Source organism: Nuphar pumila, chromosome 13 (genome assembly GCF_984573655.1).
Source record: "Nuphar pumila chromosome 13, dmNupPumi1.hap1.1, whole genome shotgun sequence".
Taxonomy (NCBI): Eukaryota; Viridiplantae; Streptophyta; class Magnoliopsida; order Nymphaeales; family Nymphaeaceae; genus Nuphar; species Nuphar pumila.
The window spans coordinates 15,343,194-15,370,071 of record NC_143261.1 but is presented as its reverse complement, the minus strand read 5'-3'; the positions used below and the strand labels follow the sequence as shown (position 1 = coordinate 15,370,071).

Genomic DNA, 26,878 nt, shown 5'->3' with positions numbered 1-26,878 from the left:
AAGCGTTATCGATGGATCCGTGGATTTGGGTTGGGTCTAAAATATAGACCCATAGGAAAATGAGTAGGGTCTTGGTATTGTAAATGAAGATCTGAACCCAAATGGATCTGACCTGATTATATACATGGACCCAAATGGTTCTTCATATTTTGAAACCGCACTGACCGGATTATGTGCCCAAACCGATTATACACCTAAACCTGAACTGTCTCATACTAGACCCAACTATATACCATAACCGACTCATTGCCAAACCTGCTTCAAAGTTTTTAATTGGTAAATATTATATATTCAATTAAACATTTAAAATTTGTGATAAACTTAGAACTAATATGCATTGCATTTTAGTAATCTAAACTTTAATTTATTTTTTCATATACTTGCTATTGCTCTTTGGTCGTAGATACATTTTGAATATGATCTATCATTGGTTTTTTTTATTTAAACTTAAAGTGCTTGGTTGCAATGGATACAAAATTTTTATATTCAGATTTTGACATTATTTAGAATAATTATTTAGATTTTATTTTGTTAGTGTATAATCTTCTTAATAAAGTGTTGATTTCATTAATTTACATATTTTTTATTAGGTGGTAATTATGTCTAGAATACCAATTATTTCAAACTCATTCAAACCCGAATCATTAATACCTAAACCCGGTCTATTTTTCAGCCATGCCCAGACCCAGACCCAAACCTGAATCAAAACGGCACTACTAAAGACCCGACCCGGTTAAACTCGACCTGATGTATATCCAAATCCATTAAACCATATAGGTCCGCAGTTTCTAGCTGTACCTGAACACGAACCCGACCTAGTTATACCCATATTCGTGAGCAGACTCGGCCAACTCTTACCCCAAGTATCCAAAATGAACCGTATGAGACAAAATAATTCTATAAGTTACGGCTTGGCTTGTTTGGGTATAGAAGGAGAATCCCATACGCAAACAAAAGGCGTGAAAAGATCAGGTGCAATATGATGGTACAAATATTTGTGCACTAAGCATCTGATCGCCCTCCATCTTGGGACAGGGCCTGTCAGGTGCGGGGCCCAAGACCGGATGGATGGCGATCAAGTGCTTAATGCACAATTTTTGTGCAATCATACTGCACCCTATCCTCTGCAGACATTAGTGGGATTTTACCACTTTCAACCATACAAAATCCTCACAGCCTCCCCTCCAATTTTGGAGGTCAGAGCAATTATCCGAACAGATAAGTCATGCAAATTCCACCAAAAGCAAGAAGTCGGTGGCATCCACAGGCCTCTGTCCATGCGGCTGGAAACCTACAAATCTAGATTTTCAGCATTCTACTAGAATGAAATTACAAGATCTCTCTCTCTCTCTCTCTCTCTCTCTCACGTTTTGTCCTTAAGCATTTTGACTTACATAAAGACTAAAATGGACCACAGCATCTACTTTTAGCAAAGTGCTCAGCACCACTTTATCCCCACCTTGAATAGAAGAAAGGAGAATCCTCATATCTTCAAGCATATCTCTCCATATCCAAATCATAATAAATGCCAAATGGAACACACTGGTTAGGCTTAAACAAGTAGATGTGGTAGACAATCTTTCATTAGCAAGCGAATCCCTTCAGCAGTGTCCTAGGATGCAAACAATCTGGGGGTGGAATGTGTTACTGCACACACAGATGAAGGTTTCAGTTACTACAATGGTTACACACCAAATTGAATATCTTTAAAAATGCCCTATCACTAAATTCAGCATCCTATTATGATAAAACTAACAGTTTAGTTTTGCGTTGACAAAAAACAACATTACTCACTGTTTATATAATGCTGCACACAATGGTAAAGTTTTGTTTGGAAAAGACTATGCCATGATCACCTCAGAATGGCCTGGATGGATATGTAGCACAGGAGGTTAAATTAAGGAAAAAATATTGAGGAAAACAAAAAGGGAAAACTGTTGATGCCAACCAGCATGTAGAGGTACTAGGCATCTGGCAGTTTAGGTGAATATATTTTCCTATATTAAATTGAATCTCTTTCCGTATCAGAAGAGGCACTAGAAGTTTCACAGCTACTTCCAACTTAACAAAAGGCAAATCCTCATCAGCTCAAATTTAGAAAATTATCAGTATCATCAGTGGGTAATAGCGATCTTCAGCATGGTTGGGCCAACAAGAATCCTCGCCATTTGGGTACTTTTGATGTAGACCAAAAACTTTGCTTTCATAATTCTCCACCACATGAACTTCTAAGCCCAACTTCCTCGCTTTAGAAGCATGTCCAATGTATTGCCTCTCCTAGGACTGAAGAAAATTGCCTCAGAATTCTCTGAATCTTTTAACAAACATTTAACTGTATAGGCAAGATCAGCATGGAACCCCTTAAAAAAGGTGCTGTAGCATAAAAGGAAAAGAGTTAGAATGTGTAAATACATATGCTTGCCGCAACAGAAACAGCAAAGGATGCTTTTGTCAAGATAAAAGCAATATATCAGCAATCAAATATCAGTACCTACCGAGATAGGTGAAGACATGAAACCAGGAGGCTTTGAGCAAGCAATGTGCATGCAAAGGACATGTTCAACACATCTAACCAAACATATCTAATCTAAACTGTTACGAAAATTTTGAGAGAAATAAAAATCATTAAACAGGGGTGGTTGTGATGAAGACACCTGATAAAACACCGCTGGCGCATGGGTGTGTCAGTAGCTTTCAAAGGTGGGCCATGTAAGGCAAGGTGGTTGCGAGCCCCACCTGGGGTTTGCCTCGCTCGAGGATGGGTCCATTAAGTGGCCTGGTTCCCAGTGAGGGTTCCTCATCATAAAAAAAACTGGTTTTACCGTTCCATCGCCAACCATTTTAAATGTTTACCAGTTATGACTATAAAACTCTAAATCCAAAGCTCGTGAGTACACGGTGTTAGGGAATTAACAGGAAGAAGAAATGAGACTTTGGTGAAATATTGACATACATTTACATGTGGCAGTGTTTTAGCTAGATTTCAATCACAAAAATCAGTCAAGTAGATCCCGTCTCTTACAATGGGAGCTCTTGATAAAAGGACATGTTTCAATAAATAAAGGAATTTGCCTTGTTCACCTGGTCGGGATCACCAGGTGCCACACTGTGCTTCCAATAAGCCCCTGACACTCCTACCATCTTGAGGTAATATGTACATGCATTGACCTATTTTGTCTCATTTAGATGTCATACATGATCATTGTTTTGCAAAGAACTAATTGAGGGGACATTCAAGGAGCCTGTTATACTGGAAATATCCAGTCATATATACCAAAAACCATGTTATTATGCGCTAAAACAGCTTTAGCACATCCTCAGTAGAATATGAATGAGGGAAAAACTAAAGAAATCTCCTATTAGAACTATCGGTATGGACGCTTAATAGCTGAGTTTGTGCATGCAATATAAATTAGCACATGGCCTTATCATGATACCCTGCCGACATGAAATTTCACCAAATATTCATCAAGCATCAATCACAGATGTAACTAAAGCTGCTTTTTAACATTTTAAAAATGTTATGGTTTGGCATTCTGCCTTTTGATCTTTAATAGAAAAAAACAGCAAGAAATTAGAAAATACGCACGCATGTGCACACACACCCACACACGCGCACATTGGCAGCATTCATAATGATTTTCATATAAAATTGTGAATTCAGACATCTCTAGTTCTTTGATTTGTGCATGACAGAAGAACCAATCACTTGTAGAATAAAATATAAGAAGCATGATGAACCTTCCAAAAGAAATGGAAGTACCAGTCACTAGCAATGATGATATCAAACTGGCTGGATATATCTGCTGCTTGTTCCTGGCCCCAGTGCAATACCAATGATTTTACAATAGTATCACCAAAGCTATTTGAATTCGCATGGATATTACACTGTATATCATCTGTATACAAAGGACTAAGAATAAACAAAGAATAATATTAACCATTTTTAAAATATCGAAGTGATCATATAATTCAAACAAAAATGCAATGCAGTAACAGGAAAGAGGCTTGAGCAGACATATTCAATATAGAGAGAGAACAAGATCATAAAATGAGAGAGAGAGAGAGACTTTGAACTACAATAAAAAATTGGTGGTTACTCTTGTTTGCATATATCAAGTAACTGAAAACTAGATCCAACACCTTGGCAGCATTTGCATGGTCTATGCTAGTAGGCATAGGCCTGGTTTTGCCAATAAGCTAGAAAGTAAGAAAATAAATGGCCCACACTAAACAAAGATAATCATGGTACATAAATAGCACATGTCTTATTGAAGTTAACCTTAGCACAGGAAAATAGGAATAAATGTCATACATGTTCCAAGGGCTACTTTTGGCATTTGGTGATCAGATTTATGAAAACTAAATATGTACCATGAACGGGCATTATGGCTTAGCACCATAGTGAGAAAAGAATGATGTTATCTGAAAAATATTTGAACACTAATGCTATATTTTCAGATACCTCTGGCTCTGGTTGTGAATAATACACTAAACTCCAGTCTTTGAATTATTGCATTTTCAACATGTTAAAAAACATTAGTTGTTTTAAACAATCGTTGTGTACACTCTTACACGTTAGCATAGATTTTCCTATTTGTATATGTAAATTTTTACTATCATTCTAAGTTCTAACCATTGTTTACACACCCATATACAGCATTACAATCAAATAGATGATGTCTTCACAAGAATCAGACCAGGGAAAATTCAACTCCACAAAAAGTTCTGATATTATCTTGATTCACCTCATCTCATGAGAAACTGATCCACAAAAAACTTTTACATAACCATAAGAACACAAATTTTCTTCCTCATCCACAATTAGATAATTAATTTCAGGATGATCAGAGGCTGTATTACCTTGGGGTTTACAAATAAAAACCTTAACTCTCCTAGGCTTCTCAAGAATGCTCAGATAAATTGGTGGATAGAGGAAACAATAGTGAAAGAAATGATGATGGTGTAAGTGATGCCAAAGGAGGAGGTGGTTGCTGCAAGAGTAGAAGAAAACGGACTGAGCTTCAAAAGCTAGACTTTAGTACATTTGGACATTTTCAAAGATCACAAACTTTGAAAGAGATCAACATTATCATGGACATTCAAATAGAACAATATACCATCCAACTAGAAATTAATGATGTAACAAAATTACACTAAACTTTCCCCTCCTCACTTTGTAATTGAAATGGTCAATATCTGCAATTATTCTTGAGAGTCTCATATGAGATGGCTGGATGGAAATGTCATAGCATCTTAGCTAAGGAATGTGCATTTCAATCATATCAAGGGACTATTCTCCATGGAATCACATTAAATCTGAACCATGGTTGCTGAAGCGGATGCGGAAAATGATACGAGAAGTGGAAGCAAGACGCGATGCATTTTAAAATGTATAGGAAGCAGGAAGTGAGGAATAAAAAAAACAATATAAGAATTGAATGGGAATAGAAATGGAACGCAAATAAAAACTAAAATAAAAGTGACTATTCTTAAATTTCATGATTTTTTAGGTTTAGAATTAAATTTTTAACAAAATCTAAAAATGATGATTGCCAATTTAGAGAAAGCACATGGAAGTGAGTGAGAAGCATGAGAGGAAACACATAAAAAACATGAAAAGTAGAGTGAGAAAACATATAAGAATAGATGAAACGTGTAGAAAACATAGAAGCATGGGAGAATCGAGATTCCCATCAAGTTTCGGAAGCGATGAGTATCATGCTTCCAAAGCGAGTTTTCGAGAAGCGGGCTTCCTACCTATCTAAGAAGCTTCCGGTAACTCTGATCTGAATCTAATTTTTTGTGTAGCAGATCCATAGCAGGTTGGTTTGTGGTTCATTGTCGAATGAATGGAATTAGTGGGTTGAATAGGTAGATATTTTCTTTTCACTAAGACTAAAGGGTATGTTATTTTACAAGAACAAAAAGTAGCATAAAGGAATCAATAGATATTTGCTTTATGTATATGTTGCTAGCAATCAAAATTTGTTCAAGCTTAACTAGTGATTGATCTAGAAATATGATGTATGTGTAATGAAATATGCGGAAATAAAAACAATGTCCTACAATAGACATTCACATATAGAAAGCAAAGAACAAGTCCAAAAAGGACATACACAAAAGCCAACAATGGCTTGCAAACATAAATTCTTATAAATTCAAGAAAGGGCTTCAAGAAGCCAATACTTTACAAAGGGGAAGACCCCACTTATTTATAGGTAAGGAGGAGTGAGAGAGAGGGAGAAAAGTAAGAGAGAGAGACCACATTGGGAGGCCCAACAAGGTGCCGTTGGGCTCCCAACAGTCACAATTGTGACCGTTGGGGGCCCAACGACTCTTAGTTGGGACCCCCAATGTGAATGCAATAAATGCATTTTAGGAAAAAGAAAACAAAAAAATAAAAGAAAGACTATAATGCCCCTATTGGGCAGAATTACAAGAATACCCTTATCGAGTATGATTGAATATATATATATATATATATATATATATATATATATATATATTGATTACATGTATTTTAACACCCTCCCTCAAGCTTTATAGGGATATAACCGAAAGCTTGTTGAGAAGGAACATAAAACGAGGAGCAACAAGGGCTTTAGTAAAAAAGTCTGCCAACTGGTAATCGGATGTAACGTAAGGCAGTGTTATGGTCCTTCTTAGGTATTCATCACGAACGTAGCGGCAGTCCATCTCGATGTGTTTAGTACGCTCATAGAAGGTGTGATTGCTTGCGATATAGATTGCTATCACAACACATCTTCGAAGGAGTAGAGATGACTATGCCCATATCACTGAGAAGACTTCTAAGACACACAAGCTCCATGGTTGTAGTAGTCATTACACGATACTCCGCTTCTGTTGAAGACAATAATACTTTGTGTTGCTTCTTGCATCTCTAAGAAATCATAGTCACCTAAGAAAACACAAAAACCAATAGTTGAGACTCTATCATCGGGATTTTCTCCCCAATCAGCATCAGTATAAGCAATTAAGTCAAGTGATGATGAAGAGGAAAGAAAAATTCCCTTAGTTATGGTGTTTTTGATGTATCTGACTATCCTTAAGATTGCACTCATGTGCACAGTTATAGGTGCATGTTGAAACTGACTGACTGAGTTAAGTGCATGAGCTATGTCTGGCCAAGTGATGGATAAGTAGGTCAGAGACTCAACAAGTTGGCGGTAGAGAGTAGGATCCTCGAGTGTTCCATCTTCCAACCTTAACTTTGCATTGATAACTTCAGGAGTTTCTGTCTTTTTATCATCGAAGATGCCAGACTTGGAACAAATGTCAACAGCAAGTTTCATCTAAGAGAGTATGTACCATCGGGGAAAGTACGCTACTTCAATTCCTAAAAAATATCTTAAGAAACCAAGGTCAGACATGTCAAAATTTTCTTTTAAAACTTTCTTAATATCATTGATTCTTTGATCATCACTTCCAGTGATGATCATATCATCAACATAAAGTAATAGAATAACTACTGAAGACCCTGCATTTTTCACAAATAAAGCAGTGTCAGTATAGCATACTTGTCATTACATTACTAAATCTATCATGCCAAGCCTTTGGAGCTTGCTTTAAACCATATAATGTCTTTTTAAGTTTGAGAATTTTATTTTCACCAACACATACTCCTGGTGGAGGATCCATGTAAACCTTTTCATTTAATTCACCATTTAAGAATGCATTCTTAACATCTAATTGATAAATAGGCCATTTTTTAACTGACGCCACCACAATAAGAGTCTTAACACTAGTCATCCTAGCTATTAGAGCGAAGGTTTCTTCATAGTCTATACCGTATCCTTGAGCATATCTTTTTGCTACCAACCGGGCTTTATAGCGTTCTAATGACCCATCACTTTTAGTTTTAATTTTGAAGACCCATCTATATCCAATAGATCTCTTTCCAGTGGGTAATGAGGTTATTTCTCAAGTTTTTGTCTTTTCAAGGGCACTAAGTTCTAAGTTCATGACTTCAACACACTGGGGAATGTTTTTGGCTTCATTATAATGTGAAGGTTCATGAAAAGAGTGTAACGCAATTAAACACGCTCTCTACTTTGGTGTTAGAGACTCATAGGAAACAAACCTATTAGGAGGATTGGAGATTCAGCCAGATCTCCTTAAAGAGGTTTCTTCTATGTTGGAACCTTGAGAGTATTTTTTTAAGGCACTCATGGGAACTTGTTGACCACGCCTAACATAGGTTTGGATGGGTCTATTACTTTCATTTTCAACATTATTAAGAGGAATATCCTCTACATCATTCAACAAATCATTAGAGATTTCCTCTTCTTGAGGAGTCACGTCTTCTTGAGAGAGAAGATCAAATAAGAAACCATATTCGCTTTCGTCAATATCTTTAGTTTTCTCAAAACCATTTTCATTTTCTAAAAAGCTTACATCTTTAGATACATATAGTTTGTTATTTTTAAGGTCGAAGCATCTAAAACCCTTTTGATTTTCTCTATATCCTAACAAAACACATTCGATAGCTTTAGGAGATAATTTATCTCTTTTATGTGTAAGGACAAAACATTTACACCCAAAAATTCTTAATCTATTGAAATCGGGTGTTCTTTCAAATAATTTTTCATATGAAGATGTATTTTGTAAGGATGAAGATATCATTCTATTTATCAAATAAGTTGAAGTTAAAGCGGCTTCGGCCCAAAAACTTTTTAAAATTTCTTTGAAAATAAGAAGTGTCCTAGTGGTTTCCAAAATGTGTCTATGCTTTCTTTCGGCTTAGACCATTTTGTTGAGGAGTCCTAGGACATAATCTTTGATGACAAATTTCATTTGTTTTCAAATAATTTTGAAATTCATTTGATAGATACTCTCCACCTGAATCAGATCTAAGAGTAGAGATATTACTTAAAAATTGATTTTTGACTATCATATGAAATTTCTTGAAGAAGTCAAAGACTTCAGATTTTAAATTGAGAAAATAGATCCACGCATATCTAGTGTAGTCATCAATGAAAGTAACATAATAGGAGTATCCTCCTTTCGATATGACCGGAGAAGGGCCCCAAACGTCCGAATGGACTAACTCAAAAGGTTTTTTGGACACAAAAGTTCTATTCAAAAAAGGAGTAGATTTCATTTTTCCAAAAATACAATTCTTGCAAACAAAATGTTTCTCATTACAAATTTCTTTCCAGAAGGAAAGGAGTACATTTTTGAGAAACTTGGATGTCCAAGTCTTTGGTGCCAAGTTTCAATATTTTTATCTTGGACATGATTACAAAAAGAGTTAGTGGAAAGTTTCAAGTTGCTCATGTAATAGAGATCTCCCCTCCTATGGCTTTGCCCAATTTGTTTTCTAGACCGGAGATCCTGTATAGAGTAATCCTTAGTTGAGAAGGAGATTTTACATCTATAATCACATGTTTGAGAAACAGAAAAGAGATTTAAAATAAGTTGAGGTACCACTCTTACGTTTGGCACAAAGAAATCTTTGAAAAAATTTAAAGTTCCAAAACTTTTTACTTGTAAAGATGTACTATCGACGGTTGAAACATAAGAGTTTTTAGAGTTATTACACAAATCGGAAAGCCCATTTTCAAGAGGGGTCATATGAAAGAAAGCTCCAGAATCAAGAATCCAAGAAGACACACCTGGAGGAGAAGAAAAAGCTATGGCAGCACCCGAAGATGATGGCGATTTGAGCATAATTTGAAGTGCTTCCGATAGTTGAGCAAGAGAAAAGGACTCTTTCCATTTGATAGTCTCCTCCTTTTGAGTAATTTCTTCAACGGAGGCAACCTTACTTTTTGGTGCTTCATTTAGCTTAGGGCAATTAGGTCTTATATAACCTGGTTCTTGGCAATGATGGCAAATGGCTTTTCTATAGTTGCCATTATAGTTATTTTGCCTCCCAAAGTGTGGAGGCTTATAGGTTTTCACATGATTGCCATGTTTAGACACAGCCAAAACTTCATCTTCTCCCTTAATCATGCCAAGACGAGTTTCTTCTTAGCATATTTCGGCTATGGCATCTTCTAAAGGAAGAGGCTTAGATCTATGAAGTAGAGAAGATCTAACTTGTTCATATTCAGGCCTAAGCCCATGTAGAAATTGGAAAAAGTGTTCTTTTTCCATTTGTTCTCTTCTTAGTTCCATATCTTCATTAGAAACCCACTTTGGTTCTAGTAGAGATAGCTCATCTCATAAGGGTCTAAAGGTGCTAAAGTAATCTCTTACACCCATTTTTCCTTGCTTAATAGTCCAGATTTTTTCTTGGAGAAAGAATTGACGAGCAAGGTCTTTTTTATTATACATACCTTTTATAAAGAACCATGCTTCATTTGCCTTCCGAAATTTAGCAATGTTGGCATAAATTTTAAGCTCCACATTGTTCATGAACCAAGCAAAAAAATTTTCATGCTTGCTTTCCCAATCTTCTACTTTAGATTGGTGATCTTCAAAGAGCTTTTTTTTATCACCATCCATCTTGGTGAGTTCGAGTTGCGGTTCCGGAATAGTGCCCATGACGTATCTCCAAAGCTTTTTACCCTTGAGGTTGTTATCCATTGTGGCGACCCACATCATGTAGTTGGAACCATTAAGTTTGAAGGAGAGATCAATCTTTTGTTCTCCTTCAATTTTAAACTCAAGAAGACAAACCAAGAAAGAGAAATACAAAATGAAAAATATAACTAGTCAACTAGCTATATCAAGAATCAAGAGCATACACTTGGCTCTAATACCATATAGTGAAATAAGTGAAAATAAAAACAATGTCCTACAATGGACATTCACATATAGAAAAGAACAAGTCCAAAAAAGACATACACAAAAGCCAACAATGGCTTGCAAACATAAATTCTTATAAATGCAAGAAAGGGCTTCAAGAAGCCAATACTTTACAAAGGGGAAGACCCCACTTATTTATAGGCAAGGAGGAGTGAGAGAGAGGGAGAAAAGTAAGAGAGAGAGACCACATTGAGAGGCCCAACAAGGTGTCGTTGGGCCCCCAACGGTCACAACAACGACTCTTAATTGGGACCCCAATGTGAATGCATTAAATGCAGTTTAGGAAAAAGAAAACAAAAAAATAAAAAGAAAAAGGAAAATAAAAAATAAAAACAAAAAATAAAAAAGACTACAATGCCCCTATTAGGCAGAATTACAGAAATACCCTTATCGGGTATGATTGAATATATATATTGATTACATGTATTTTAACACTATGATCATTTTCTATCATCATATTCATTGAACTTGAGAACAAACGGACTTCAAGATCACCAAGCAAAGTATCTAGGTTTCCATCCTATGATGATAATTAGCATTGACTAACTAATTGAGATATCATCAACTGAAACATCATAGAGTTTAGGAACAACATCGTTATAATGAAATGGTAGGCTCCACGAATGCACTTGAATCTACTCAAAAGGAAGTACCTAAAATATATTTTAGACAAAACCCATAAAAGGGTATAAATGGAAAAGCATAAAAATAAATAACATTTTATTTATGAGAGCAAAATGCTAAAAAAGCATTTAGAGGAATGAATTACACAAGGGGATGCACTCCTATTTATACAAGAGTATTAAGGAGAGCTCATAAGGAGCTCTCCCTTTCTAGCTGTTGGAACTAGTCCAACGGCTAGAATTCTAGCCGTTGGACTAGTTCCAACAGCTAGAAAGTTGGTCAAGTTTCAACCGGAACTTGACCAAACTAGATGTATCTAGTTCTAATAGAACTAGATACCAAAAACAAAAAGAAAGATTACAAAAAAATAAAAAAGTATAAATACAAAAATATATATTAATAATAATATTATTATTATATATGTGTTGTTTACATTTAGCACTCCCCCTCAAACTTACCGTACAATGAGCGAAAGTTTGTCTAAGAGGAAGTAAAAGTTGGGAGCCGCAAGAGGCTTGGTGAAGAAGTCTGTTAATTGGTATTCTGACGTCACATATGGCAGACCAATGGTTTCATGCAAGTACTCCTCTCTAACATAGTGACAATCCATCTCAATGTGTTTGGTGCGCTCATAGAAAGTTCAGTTGTTTGCGATGTAGATTGCACTCTTGTTGTCACAACACATTCGTGAGGCCGGTGTTGTTTCAGCTCTCGTATCAGCGAGCAGTCGCCTAAGCCAAACAACTTCCATTATAGTGATTATCATGACTCTATATTCAGCTTTAGTGGAGGAAAGAGAAACATTATGTTGCTTTTTGCACCTCCATGATATTAAAGATTCACCTAAAAATACACAAAAAACAGTGGTTGAGTGCCTATTATTAGGATCACCTCCCCAGTCACATCATCAGTATCAGCAATTAAATCTAATGGTGACGATGCAAATAAGAAGAGTCCTCGTGAGAGAGAACTCTTTAAATATCTAATAATACGTAAAACCGTTCCCATGTAAACAGAAGTGAGAGCATGTTGAAACTGGCTAGCTGTGTGTACAGCATGTGCTATGTTTGGCCGAGTGATGGAGAGATAGGAAAGTGCTCCAACAAGTTATCTGAACGGAGTGGGATTATCAAAACGCTCTCCATCATCAATTTTCATTTTAACATTGACTGCTTCTGGAGTATCCACCTTCTTATCATCTGTAATGCCAGACCTGGAAACAATATCAAAAGCAAATTTAGATTGAGATATCAAATATCCATAAGGGAAATAAGTAACTTCTATTCCTAAAAAGTATTCAATAATCCTAAATCAGACATTTCAAAATGAGTTTTAAGAAGAGTTTTGATATTGGTAACTCCCTATTTATCGCCTTCAGTGATGATCATATCATTCACATAAAGAAGAAGGATGATGATACCTGCATCAAATTGCTTAATAAACAAGGCAGTGTTAGTCAAACAAGAATGAAATCCAATATCAGTCATAATATGACTAAATCTGTCATACCAGGATTTTGGTGTCTGTTTGAGGCCATAAAGGGCCTTCTCAAGACGAAGTGTTTTACCCTTAAGAATAGTAATATCAAGCAGAGCTTCCATGTAGACTGTTTCAACAAGACTCTCATTAAAGAAAGCATTTTTTACATCCATTTGAAATATAGGTCATTTTTTGATAGAAGCAAAAGCAATTAAAGCTCTAACAGTGGTCATACGAGCCACAGGGGCAAAGGTTTCTTCGTAGCCAATGCCATACTCTTGAGCATAACCTTTGGCTACGAGTTGTGACTTATATCTTTCTAAGGTCCCATCACTTTTGGTTTTGACTTTATAGACCCATCTACAGCCTATAGGTTTCTTTTCGAGAGGAAGGTCTTAAAAGGACCAAGTGTTGGCCGTCTCTAATGCATCCAATTATGTTTTCATAGCATCAACCCATTCTTCATGGTTTTTGGCTTCAGAATAGGAGGAAGGTTCAACATAGGATTGGATTAATGCAAGGGTTGCCCTATACGAGGGTGAAAAAGATTTGTAAGAGACAAATTTTTTGGGAGGTCGAGAAATTTTAGAAGTCCTACGAGGAGGAACATCAGAAAACATTTCTAATGCACATGGTGGGTGTTGCTCTCTAACTCTTCGTCTTGAATATTGCAGACCAACATCCCTACTGATTTGGTCTTCGCTATCATTTTCAAAAATAATAGGACTTTGATCATTGTCAAAGTTATATTCAAAATCCTCTTCATTGAATTTTGAAGTTAAATCGATTAAAAAGGAATATTCAATAATATCTTTGGATTTTTCACTTTCAAAAGAACTTTTTTTTCTAGAAAGACACATTTCTTAATACATATAATTTGCCATTTTGAATATTATAGCACCTGTAGCCTTTTTTATTTTCAGCATATCCTAAAAAGGCACATGAGATTGCACGAGGGGAGAATTTATTTATTTTTTTTAAGTACAAAACATTTGCAACCAAAAACTCTTAATCTAGAGTAGTCTAGAGATAAATCATAAAGTTTTCAATTGGAGATATATTTTTTAATGAAGAAGATGGCATTCTATTGATGAGATAGGTGGCAGTTAGAGCGGCTTCAGCCCAAAAACCTTTTGGAACTTGACTCGCAATTAGCAAAGTCCGAGTGGTTTCCATAATGTGGTGATGTTTGCATTCCGCAAGACCATTTTTTTGAGGGGTGTGTGGGCACAATCATTGATGAGTAATGACATATAGATTAAGACAATTTTTAAATTCTCCCGACATAAATTCTCCCCCTGAATCAGTGCGAAAAATGGAAATATTAATTTGAAATTTGTTTGTAACAAATTTATGAAATATTTGAAAGTGAGCAAAAACTTCGGATTTATGTTTAAGAAAATAAATCCAAGTGTGTCTAGAAAAGTCATCAACAAAGATGACATAATACGCATAACCACCTTTAGAGATAATTGGTGCGAGTCCCCAAACGTCCGAATGTATTAACTCAAGAGGTTTTGTAGAGACAAAGGTTCTACTAGAAAAAGGTAATCTTTTTATTTTACCAAGAATGCAGTCTTTACAAGCAAAATTTTCAGATTTACAAAATTTTCCCAAACTTGAGAAGTATTGGATTTTTGACATATGAGGATGGTCAAGTCTTTTGTGCCATAATTTTGTTTCTAATTTCTGAACATTTAAACAAAATACATTATTTGGTAGTTTCAAAAAGTCCATGTAATATAGTCATCCTTCTCTATGGCCTTCCTCAATCAGCTTCCCTAATTGGTGATCCTGCATCCAACAACCATCAGAAGAGAAGGATATATTACATCCATAATCAGAAATTTGTGAAACAGATAAAAGGTTCAAATTTAATTTTGGGATATATCTAACTTCCGAAATATAAAAAGTTTTGAATTTTTGAAAACTTTCAAAACATCCTATTCCTTTTATTTCAAGAGATGTTTCATCTGCTGTAAAGACTTTTGATATACTTGAGTTATTTTTAAGACATTCGGATAAACATTTGACATTTGGGGTCATATGAAATGAAGCACCAGAATCTAAGAGCCAAGGGAAGTTACCTGGACCAAATACAGATGCAATTGTCGCTTAAGTTGAAGAGGATACCCCTTTGAGAAGAGGTTAAAGAATCTCCATCAGTTGAGCCATGGAAACAAGTGCATCTTGATCTTTTGGCTCAGTTTCAATAGATGCAACCAGAGTTATCAGTCGAGGAAGCGGGAGCGGGAAGCGATACAGGAAGCGGGAGAGGGAAGCGAGGCACTTTCAAAAATTTAGGAAGCGAGGAAGCGTGGGACCACTTAGAAGAAAATTATGAACACAACCAACATGATCCAAATTCCCTAGGCTACATTATTCCCTAGTTAGACGTTTCTCCTAGTTAATTGATTAAAACAAGATTGCAAGTGACACTGCAGTGCAGACCCAACAAGATAATGAAGAGTGGAAAAAACACTGCACCTAAGCAAGCCCAATCTTAGCTCAACTGAGTACACACAGTAGTTTGGGGTCACCCAATTAACTAGTAACCCCCCAAATCCCCAATGCACTTCATATTTATTAACCATACTCACAAAAATATCTCGAGATTTTTTGAGCCACGCCATTTTAGCGCAAGATCTCCAGAAACAAATACAATTCCCCCCCACAAAAAATGAGACATTTTGAACATATCATGGTTTTTGTTGCAATATCATTAACATGATATCTACATTTTTATATTTTACTGTTTTTATTGTGTTTTTTCATACATTTTCAAGTTTTAAATGTACATAGATCCCCCCCCCAAAAAAAAAACAAATTTCTTCAATTTGTTGCAATATTTTCATTCACCGTCGAGAAAATACCAATAACGAGATTTGTGACTTTGCTATTAACCAAGCGTCACAGCGAGCAAAGTGACTCCCTGTGAACGATCGACGCAGAAATCCTGCTTCGCTGATAAGAATCGATCGATGTCACCAAGACATCTTAAAAATTCACGTATCTAACGCACAGTGACAACATCGCCAACGTGCCAGCTGAAACCCAATCAAACCCATCGGTTTCTTTCCATTCATTTCCAACCAAACACACATCGAGCTCCGGTAGCAAATCAAACAACAACAACGGAGGGACGAGAAATGACAGAGGAGAGAGAATCGAGAAAAGAGAGCATACCTGAACAGAGACATCGTCGGTGGTGGAGGTCGTCGGTCGTCGGACGTCGGTGGAGGAGGTCGTCGGACGTGAATAGCGGAGGAGGTCGTCGAACGTCAATGGAGGAAGAGGTCGTCGATCATCGGATGTCAATGGAGGAGGAGGTCGCCGATGGCGGAAAACGAGAGAGAGAGAGTTGGATGAAAAAAACAAAAACCCTAAGTTTCTTTTTTTTATCTTTATGATTTTTTGAAAATGTCCATTTTGCCCTTATTCAAAAACGATTTTCTTTAATTTTTTTGTTTTTCACGTGTTAATTTTTTTGAAAAAAATGGGCAAACTTGACATTTTAAAAAATGTGTCCCCCTTTAAAGGAGTACGCGTACCCCTTTAACGAGGGACGTGCTTCCCTTTAAAGGGGGATGTGTACCCCTTTATAGGGGGACGCACTTCCTTTTAAAGGGGGCCGCGTACCCCTTTAAAGGGGGATGCGCTTCCTATATTTTTCATGCGCTTCCCCCATGCGTTTCGGAAGCGTCGCGTTTCGTGCTTCTGAAGCGTGTCTCGGGGAAGCGCGCTTCCCCTAGTACATGCGCGTTTCCGGTAACTCTGGATGCAACTCTCTTTTCGTCTCTCCTTTTTAGCTTCGGACATTGAGGCCTATAGTCCCTGGTTCATGATAGTGGTGACAAATAACTTTTCTTTTGTCAAACTCACCACTCTGTCTCCCAAAATGAGGCAGCTTATAAGTGCGAGTATGATTCTCTGGTCTAAACACAGCTAGAACTGAATCATCATCAACTTTTGGAGTACTCTTTCTAAGACAATTTTCCTCCATAGTTAGTTCTTCAATAGTATCCACAATAGTAGGGATTTTACCACGATGAAGTAAAGGCGATTTGGTGGATTCAAATTCTGGCCTTAATCCATTCATAAATTGGTTAAAGTGTTTCATATCAAGTTGTTTTTTACGAAACTTGATATCTTCGATGCAATGCCATTTTGGCTCTAGAATAGCCAACTCTTCTCAAAGTTTGGACAACTCATTATAATATTCACGAATAGTTTTGTCATTTTGAGTTAATGTCTGAACTTTTTCTTGAAGATTGAACACATGGGCAATATCTTTAAGGGAATACATATTTTTGAGGTATTCCCATGCCTTATCGGCATGTTTAAATTTAGCGAGGGTAGAACATTTTTTAATGTCTACATTATTAATAAGGCATGACATTATCTTTGTATGCCCCATCCTCCATTTTTTTCATTTCTTTTCATAAGAGGCTAGAGTCTTAGTCTTCTCCTCTTTCGTTAGAGGGATTTCCTTATCACCCTCTTTTTTTGTGAGAGATAGTTTAGGTTCCGAATCGGAGCTATCCACTATTCCCCATAAGCCTTTTTCTCATATGTAGTGCTTCATAATTGAAGCCCACATCACATAATTAGTATCATTAGGGTGACCTTATCATGGTCATCCATCATTTACAAGGGTGTGAAGAAGATAGTAAAGAGAAGAAAAAAAAAAGAAAATAGAAAAAAAGGGAGAAAAGGATACAATACAATATTGTTGCTCAAGTCTTTTTCTCCAAATGGATCCTCTTGTAGTCAATAGAAGAGTGATAAAACACTCTTTTGGCAAGTGATGAAACACTCCTTTGCAAGTAACGAAACACTTTTTGTAAGAACAAGGTGATAACACACCTTTACACAAGGAGCACCGAAATTGAGGCGAAAGTTTTTCAAGATCTACGAGTTCTGTAGCTTTGATATCATGTAATGAAATGGTAGGCTCCACGAATGCACTTGAATCTACTCAAGAGGAAGTATCTAAAAGATACTTTAGACAAGACCCATAAAAGGGTATAAATGGAAAAGCATAAAAATAAATAACACTTTATTTATGAGAGCAAAATGCTTAAAAAGCATTTAGAGGAATGAATTACACAAGGGGATGCACCCCTATTTATACAAGAGTATTAAGGAGAGCTCATAAGGAGCTCTCCCTTTCTAGCTGTTGGAACTAGTCCAACGGCTAGAATTCTAGTCGTTGGACTTGTTCCAACAGCTAGAAAGTTGGTCAAGTTCCAACCGGAACTTGACCAAACTAGATGTATCTAGTTCTAATAGAACTAGATACCAAAAACAAAAAGAAAGATTACAAAAAAATAAAAAAGTATAAATACAAAAATATATAATAATAATAATAATATTATTATATATGTGTTGTTTACATTTTACCAATCATCACTAACAAAACCTGCCTAAAGTCGTTTCAGCTTTTCTCCCATTTTTTGCAGCAAACCTCTTAGGAGCAAAGGAATAGTTGTACCAAACTGAAGAAATTAACAGGTTCGAAAACCATAAAAACAAGGTAACATGTTCAATCTAGCAATTCCATAATCATCCTCTAACTGATCCCTTACAAAAGAAGCATCTAACAGCCAACCACTATCAATCAATTATAAGGATACAGTCAACAACTTGAGGATTCCATCAGATAAGATAACTTCACATGCATCTGTGCCTGCTGCAGCAGCTAGTCCAGCTAAAATATATCCTGATCCAAGTTCCAGAATTCTTTTAGAGCTGCATGATCTTTTGCGGAGAAATTAAACTTAAGTTGAATGCCAAATGGAATAGCATAAAAAAGATTACCAAACAAGGAGAGGATATTTAATGAGAAAAATACATGAAATTGCTCCACTTTGGAAAAAGCTAATAAAACTATAGCTAACTGATGAGACAGCATTTACATAACCACCGGCCCACCTGAAAATATCTGAATGAATCAAACAATAATATGTTAGGACATCCTCTGATGGCCAAAGACCTGAAAATATCAATAAAGATATCAAATTGTATTCAAATAAAACATTATCCATTTGGATTCAAGTGTCATGCCCATCATGCCACCCAATATTTTATACCCATAATCTAACCCAAGAACATCGTTTTCAGCCTTGAATAAACACGCCTGTAGTATCAATACCATGAATCAACTGCATGAGTATATTTCTAATCCATGAATTTGAAAATCCTGTAACTTGAATATGCATTTTGTATTTGCAATTTGCATCTTTCTGTGGACATTGTTATTACTATTGCAGGGATACAAGATTTAATCAAGAGGAACAGCAACTGGTGGTGACCATATCCAAGTATCTGGTTTTGATATGAGGAAACGTTATAATCAACAGCAAAAACACCAGTGAAGCTTGAAATCAGCATTATGCAAATTACAACAATCAATGCAGGTGAAGTAACTGTGTCGGAAACTGAAAGATTTCCTTTTGGTTGAATATTCCAGTTTGTACCATATCACAATATTTAGAATCAGATGGCCAAGTGTTACACATCAGTTAACAAGATTTGAAGTTGCAGAAAGTTAAACTTTCTCAAGAATGTTATATACACAAGTTTGATAGATATTAGGATGGTTGAATCATTTGCTTCTATGGACAAGGGTACCAAATTGTTAGCTACAATGGACACTATTAGGTATCGACATTGTAGACTCATCCAGACTTAGCTTATTCATTTTGATTTGCTTGTAGATATAAAACTGATCTTGAGGGATGAACATTAATGGTAATTATTTGCATCTCCAATATCTTGAAGAAGCAAATTGGACATATTTTGGGTGCTTTTAGCTTTTCTAGAAAGGAATATTGATGCTGACACTAACTAGCCCATGTATGTTTCTCTCTCCTCATAGTCGATACTTTCAAAAGTTTGAACAATTAGTCATATTGAAAATTATCAAAGCTTAACTTAATACATAGAATTAGAATGCCTGCATGAATCTGAAATGGGCCATATATGGAGCCACAAATGATATTTATCAGTTACACTTTAGTATGAAGGCAACAAGCTTTTAGATACTGACATCGTAACTTGAAATTAGACCTCTTCAAAATAACAAACCAATATAGGTGAAAAAGTAGCACAAGAATTAAGTAAAGCTTACAAACAAGTCCAGTGTTGTCAACATCATGTATGTTAGAGACCACAAAATCCTGGAGTTCCGCATGATATTCTAGACTTTGGCTGCAATCAAACATTTTGGCTGTTAGCAGAAGTTGATGATGACAATATATACATAAATGTGTGTGTGTGTGTGTATATATATATGGATTAATATTTGGTGCTATTGAAGGCACGGAATTATATGAAACTATTGAGCTGGAAATCATAGGTTTTAGATTTCTTTTGTAGATTAAATTCTATGGATGTGATCTACAAGTTCTGTTTAGTGGGAAATGAGATTTAAATCATATGATTGTGACACAGGTTTTTTAAGGGCTTCAAAAATTAATGGTCCAATGCACTAAAATTTCATGACTCAAAAATTCATATTTTTTGATCGAAATAACATGATCCAAGGTTTGATCCTTAGCAAACAAACCATCCTGAACACAACTACGTAGTCAGATTGAGTCGATAAAGCTTGAACATATGATTTCCAGCTCAATAGGTCCATATAATTTTGTGCATTCAATAGCACCAAATATTAATCCTACAAATATATATATATATATAGAGAGAGAGAGAGAGAAATTCTCAAGATATTATAGGATTTTTTTTCATCTAAAAAAAATCATATATAAAATACAAAATTAAGAAAATAAAATATTTTAGCAATATTTATTTGCAAAACATTTAAATAAAAGGAAAAAAGCTTTTCAGAATATAAAAAAGAATAATAAAAATCATAGTTAAATAAAAATAAAAATATTGAAAATATACTGATATGAAATATATATTAAAATTTTGATATTAAAATGAGTGTAGCTGAGATGCGTATGCTTAGATGGATGTGTGGAAATACAATAAAAGATAAGATTCGAAACGAGGAGATATGTAAGAAGGTAGGCATTGCATTCATTGAAAATAAGATGAGAGAGAATCGTTTACAGTGGTTTGAACATATTCGGCGAAGGCCTAATGATGCTCCAGTTAGAAGGATGGAGAAATGAGAAAATATATTAGTTAAAAGAGGTCGGGGTAGGCCTAAGAAGACTTGGATGGAGATGATAGGAAAGGATATGAATGCTTTTAATCTCACCGAGGACATGGCATTGGATAGAAATGATTGGAGGAGAAGGATTCATGTGGAAGACCCAGAATGATTTTCTTTTTTGGTTCATATCGCCGACCCCAATTGTTTTGGGATGAAGGTGTAGTTGTTGCTGTTGTTGTTGTTTGTTGTAAGAAATATACCCATATCCAACCCTTTATTTAGAATTCCAAGTTCAAAATTGAATTATACACAATCAATGACAGATTTTAAAATGAAAAGGCAAGTAACTGCAAAACAAAGACCAAGGTCATAAAAGTGAAAAACTGAAGGACAAGGTATTGACCATATGGTCCATGTCTGATATAGTTTGACTGTGAAGCAACATGGCATGTCCAATTTCCATATTGGTAGCATGTTGTGTCAAGCATATTGCTGAGCAAGGTGTCTGTGACATAGCAAAAAAAAGGGACGCGCGCCACAACACACACACACAAGCATAGTTACATGGCACTTCTGAAGTTATACCATAAGAATCATCTTTTTTAGGAAGATATACCCATAGTCACACCGAGATTTTGAAAATCTCGCGATATTATCACGCAAAACGGGATTTCAATCCTTTTAAATAGATGTGGGAGGAATGAGTGTTCCGCCCTCCTCTTCAATATGGGACTATCTTCTGTCCCTTTACACTACAAACCTTATACCTCATAAGTCATAACCATGCACAATATTACCCTTTTACCTTCCACCTTAGCTTTTTTGTGTATTTTGGTGTTTGTATTAATGAAATATTTTATAATTCACCTATAAACTGCACTTAAATAAATAGTTTTTAATAAGTTTTCAGATTATTTTTATTATATATTTTTTTATAATATTTTTTTGAAAACCGGTATTTTCCCAAAAAACAAAAAAAATCAAAATCTCCCGAGAAATTGCCGAGAACGAAATCTGCCTTCAAATTGTCTGAGTGGCTGCAACACAAGGATGTTGCATCTAAATACTTGTGCAAGAGGTGACGTTTATGTCCATCAATAAGCATTAAAAATAGATCTCATTGACCTTGAATCTTTATGTGTGCCCTATAGATCAGGGCCATGAACCCATTTTATACCCACCACAATGCCATATTTTGATCTATCAAAACTTCTCATCTTCCACATTTATGTAAGGCATCGCATCTTGTCATTCTTCACTTGTATCTACCATTTATTCTTTATGCCAAATTCCGTTAGATCTTTTTAGATTCTCCAGCAAAGAAACTTGATTCCCAATGGAAAATATTTCATAGCTCAACCATTTGATGATGTGATGTCAAACTCAGGGATCACATAACACTGGAACTATCATGTTCATGGTTCTTGGAAGTAATTGTTCATCCTCCTTGACCATTTGGAATTTATCCCCATTTCTCCTTTTATTTCAACAATATGGAAGGACCAGGGGATATAAAGGGTACAGATTTGGGTCAGATATGCTAATACCAAATCTAATCAATCAGATACTGACTAATCAGATTTGGATTTGAAAGGAGAAAGACTAATATCCTAAGTCATAGGGACTCGGCAAACTGGGTGCCGCACCCACGTCGACGTGATGCGATGCAACGTAGGTGTGACACCCAGTGTGGTCAACGAGACCCTGGGTGCCGTCAACACACAGGGTCATTTGTGTCCATTTTTTGAACCCAAAAAAAAAATGCTCCCAAGTTTGTCGGCGAACAGGGTGCCCGCGGGAGGGTCGAGGGAGAAGGAGAAGAGAGAAGAAGACTCGGGGGAAGGGGGGTTTACCTAAGAAGGCTGCGGAGGGCGCTGAAGTCGCCGGCGAACAAGGTGCCCGCGGGAGGGGGGTCGGCTGTCGAAAAAATGTCGTGAGAGAGAGGGAGAAACGAGCGGTGGGGCTCGTCGAGGTTTCAGTGACTAAGGGAGCTCGAGAGGGAGGGAAACTGAAGGGGAGGAGAGGGTAACAGAGAGAGGGAGAGGGACGAGCACAGGGGGGCGGATGCTCCGGTGAGTCGTCGGCCGACGGCTGGAGGTCAGACGGGAGGAGAGACCAAGGCAGGCGGGGGAGGTGGGGAGGGTTTTCTCGAATGAGAAAACCCTAACCCCTCTGTTGCTTTATAAAAGCATGGGGGTGGGGTACCAGTCTGGGTCGAATCCAGACTTGTCCCGGGTTCGACCCATTTTTTTTTTAAATTCGGGGTTTTACAGAGGTAGGGTTTTCCGAAACTTCACGATCACCTGGATTTATTTTTTCTTTCAAATTAATCTGATGGTTTAATCAGAGAATGAGGGAGATAAAAGAATTCATAAAAAATATGATGGGGGTAAGTTAACTGTTAAAACATAAAAATTATATATATATATATATATATATAATTTTTTTTATTTTTGCCGCACCCCCGCACCCAAGTTTTTTGAAAGTGCCTCACCCCCGCACCCGCACCCATGTGACATAGCTAATATCAAATCTTAATCCGGTTATGAATTGAATTCAGTTTTATTAACCAAATCTGGCTAATCAGATTAGGGATTGGGTCGGATATCAAATAAATCTGCTCTGTTGACATCCCTAAAAAGACCAATCAATCATATGCCTCTGTGTGGCTCAGGTACGAAGTTGTTGTTGTTACTAGTAAGAGATTCTATATTCCTGGAAACAACATTTGCAGTAGAAATTTCCTGAGTGATCTCCATGTGCTCTCTTGGATATTGGGATCCAGCTCCAGCCTCCAGGTGTAGCCCATGTTTGCAATAATTTTTTTATCCAACATTTTCATGAATTTGAAATTGGAGTTGCATAAAGTTGACTAACATAAAAAAAAGTTGCCATGTTAATCAGTTATTGTTTAGGAGTATACCTCATGTCACTTACAAATATGTACATCACAACCTTCTATTAAAGCCTATCATTCAGATAATAGGAATGGTTGCATGTCAGCATAGATATGGATTGCAAAGTTACAATGAATTTTGTATCACAACCAATGTTGTAAGTATCGTACCACATCATACGATACGTATCGTTACTATGGGAAAAAGTGATATGATACATGATACGATACACACTCATACCGCAATACGAATGTGTATTGTATCTATATCACATGTATTGTATGATACACCTTCCACGCACTTTAAAAAGGGCCAAAACTTTTTTTTGTTTTAAAAACCTCTTGAAAGCCGACTTTCTCATTTGTGTAGAGGTCATTAGAGGGGTATCCATGTACCCTATGAGATGTGAGAGCGATTTGAGAGCCGATCCATACGCAAAGGATAGGGTTTTTGCGGTTTGCTCAAGTAAGAGTGCATTTCCACCATTTTCCACTCAAGAAAGTGGGTTAAGGTAAAAAAAAAATCTATTATGAGTAAAATTACAAAACTATCCTCTAAAAAAAATTCACCTCGGGAGCTCACACGCTCACCTTACAGGCAGGGGGCACTTCTCCCTTGCAACCCCCTGCCAGCTTACCGCAAAGTTGGATACGCAAAAATTAAGGATTTATATCAAGTTAAAAATTAGAATACACACTCCTCCAACAGAGATCGCAAAAGATCATCTAGCATGGCAATGGGGCACTCAAGTAATGAGTGAAAATCAAGTCTAACTACTGTCATAATATATTTTTTATGTAATATAAAAGTATGAGTCTTGTGGCATGTTCTTACTTACAAGATATTCAATATTTTGCATTGTTCCTATGAGATAGTTGATGTTTGATGATGTCTTATGCAGCTCATAAAGACATAAATGCTTCATATGTGATTTTATGGTTGTATTTTGTACAATTCATCATTGTTTCATGTGTTATGATTTTTTGAAATTTTTGCTATATTTTATGATTTTTCATGATTTTTTTAGAAGTTTTTCTTATTTTTCTGATTTTCATGATTTTTTTGAAATTTTTGGATTTTTTAAAAAATTATATTTTTTTATGATATGATATGTATCTTATTCAGGTAACAATACGATACTTACAACCTTGATCACGATCATTCATAAAGTCATTTCAAAACATACTGAATGGCACATGAGGTGAATTTACTTACACAATCAGTGAAAATCATTGAAAACAGAGTCCTAACTCTATGATGATGTTTTCTTTTCCTTTTTGAATCTGCCATTCTGGTTTTAGAAGTTTATTCTCTTAAAACTCTAACAGAAAATTTACTGATGACAGAGTATCGGTTACTATAAAAGAGCATTACTGCTGCCTAGCAATATCTTGCCTAGCAAGCTTTGCTACCAGGAAAGGAACTAGCACATAAGAAAGACAAGAAAAAAGATCTGATCTTAAAAACTATTTCCTTGCATTTGTTCCTAAATAATTAGACAGTATATAATTACTTATATTTATATCCTAAATTCAGGTGGATACATCTTTGTGCAAGATAATTGAGTGGATTCTCCTACCAAGATAAATTGCCATTGCTTGTTATGGGTTCACTGCCAAAAGGACACTCTTTAAGGCTGTAGACTTGCAACTCCCTCCTAGTCCATGATATTCAATTCAGTAAATGAAGGCTATTTTCTTCCGATTCTCATAATCCCATCTATTTGTTCATGTCTTCAAGGAGATCTTCTAATACACAATATTATTTTCAACTAGCTGGTAGTTTAGTTAACTTTCTGTCGGCAAGGCTGCGGATCAAAGCTGACCAAGACAAGCAAGTTACTATTTAGATCCAAACCATAAAATCTCCAGTTCTAACCAAAAGTGAAGCTTATAGTAGTAGTGGTAGCAGTGGTAGCAGCAGCAATATGTTAAACTGGTAAAATATCATAGCAACCATTCTAGATGCCACTGGTTTGTATATCATCTGCATCTTTCACATTCTTTTCACAACCATTCATTGTCTTGATGATGGTAAACAAATCTTTCGACTTTTATTCAATACACAGGAAAAAAACAACCAGAATCTTCTCATGAATGTTGACTCAACACGCATTCCGCCTTAAAGTAGCAAGAAATGAATTCAAGGAGTGTTCTCTCATAAAAATAGAATCACCCATAACTCGAGACACATATTTCAACTACCCATCAATACATAAAAATAAAATGGGCGGTCAATCAGACCATGAATAGGCAGGATAAAAACCAAGATACCAGCATCGCAATGCAAAACAATAACCAACCAAGTGAATCGGGAAAAAGGAACTCATTAGAACCGAAAGAGATTATTTCTAAAAGATAAAGGAAGAAAACTTACGTCAGAGAAAGAGTAGGAGTACTACCGATGGGTAACTCATAGCGTATAACCTCTTGCTTGAGGAGATGGGTTCGTGGTGCCACCGTGAGAATTCCCAAGGGATCAAGTTAAAGCCGTGAGTTGCTTTTCTAGAGACGCGCTCGATTGCCTTCTGCAGCGGGTCGTCTGCGAGAGGCACCAGCCCAAGATAGAAGCGTGTGTGAAGCGAGGGGATTCGAATCGCATCAGGTTCTGGAAAGGAAGAAGATGGGTCGCGCCACATGAAGATGATGGCGATGGTGATGAACGGAGAGCACGACGAAGGATCGCCCACCTCACAGATGCAGCCGGCGGACACGACGGCGGACTCGTTAAAAGTATATGATTGTGCGTACTGGTCACAACTGGTGAATCACATGGGATTCCGTAACCGTTTTTTCATATGGGTGTCAGAGCTTATTACCAATGACATGGTGTCCATTGGGTAAAGGGTGAGAAATTTTCTTTGTGGCGTGGCTTACGGCAGAGATGTCTGCTATCTTCGTTTTTGTTTAATACAGTTGCAGAAGGACTTGCAGTGATTCCTATACGCGCGCAGACAAGGAGCTTCCTACAGTCATTG

The 26,878-nt window shown here is 36.4% G+C and overlaps 1 protein-coding gene and 1 long non-coding RNA gene across 3 annotated transcripts in view; one reads left to right on the top strand and one right to left on the bottom strand.

The window, feature by feature from the left end:
• The window catches only part of LOC149817883 (thaumatin-like protein 1), a 29,879-nt gene extending 10,378 nt beyond the window's left edge, over window positions 1-19,501 (top strand). The window contains exon 3 of the mRNA XM_089984227.1: window positions 19,152-19,501. Within this exon, the coding sequence (XP_089840353.1) occupies window positions 19,152-19,221 (70 nt within the window). The 3' untranslated portion in view covers window positions 19,222-19,501. The remainder of the gene's footprint in view (window positions 1-19,151) is intronic.
• LOC149817882 (uncharacterized) lies at window positions 939-26,538 on the bottom strand. Of its 2 annotated transcripts, XR_016427029.1 has the most exons (6): window positions 26,278-26,538; window positions 20,012-20,091; window positions 18,814-18,874; window positions 3,764-3,913; window positions 1,795-2,373; window positions 939-1,647 (listed from the first exon to the last, which is right to left on the bottom strand). It is a non-coding gene; the product is annotated as an uncharacterized LOC149817882 (long non-coding RNA). The 2 variants fall into 2 exon arrangements; XR_016427030.1 differs by lacking the exon at window positions 18,814-18,874 and having other exon boundaries at window positions 3,764-3,899.
• Between the last annotated feature and the right edge of the window lie 340 nt (window positions 26,539-26,878).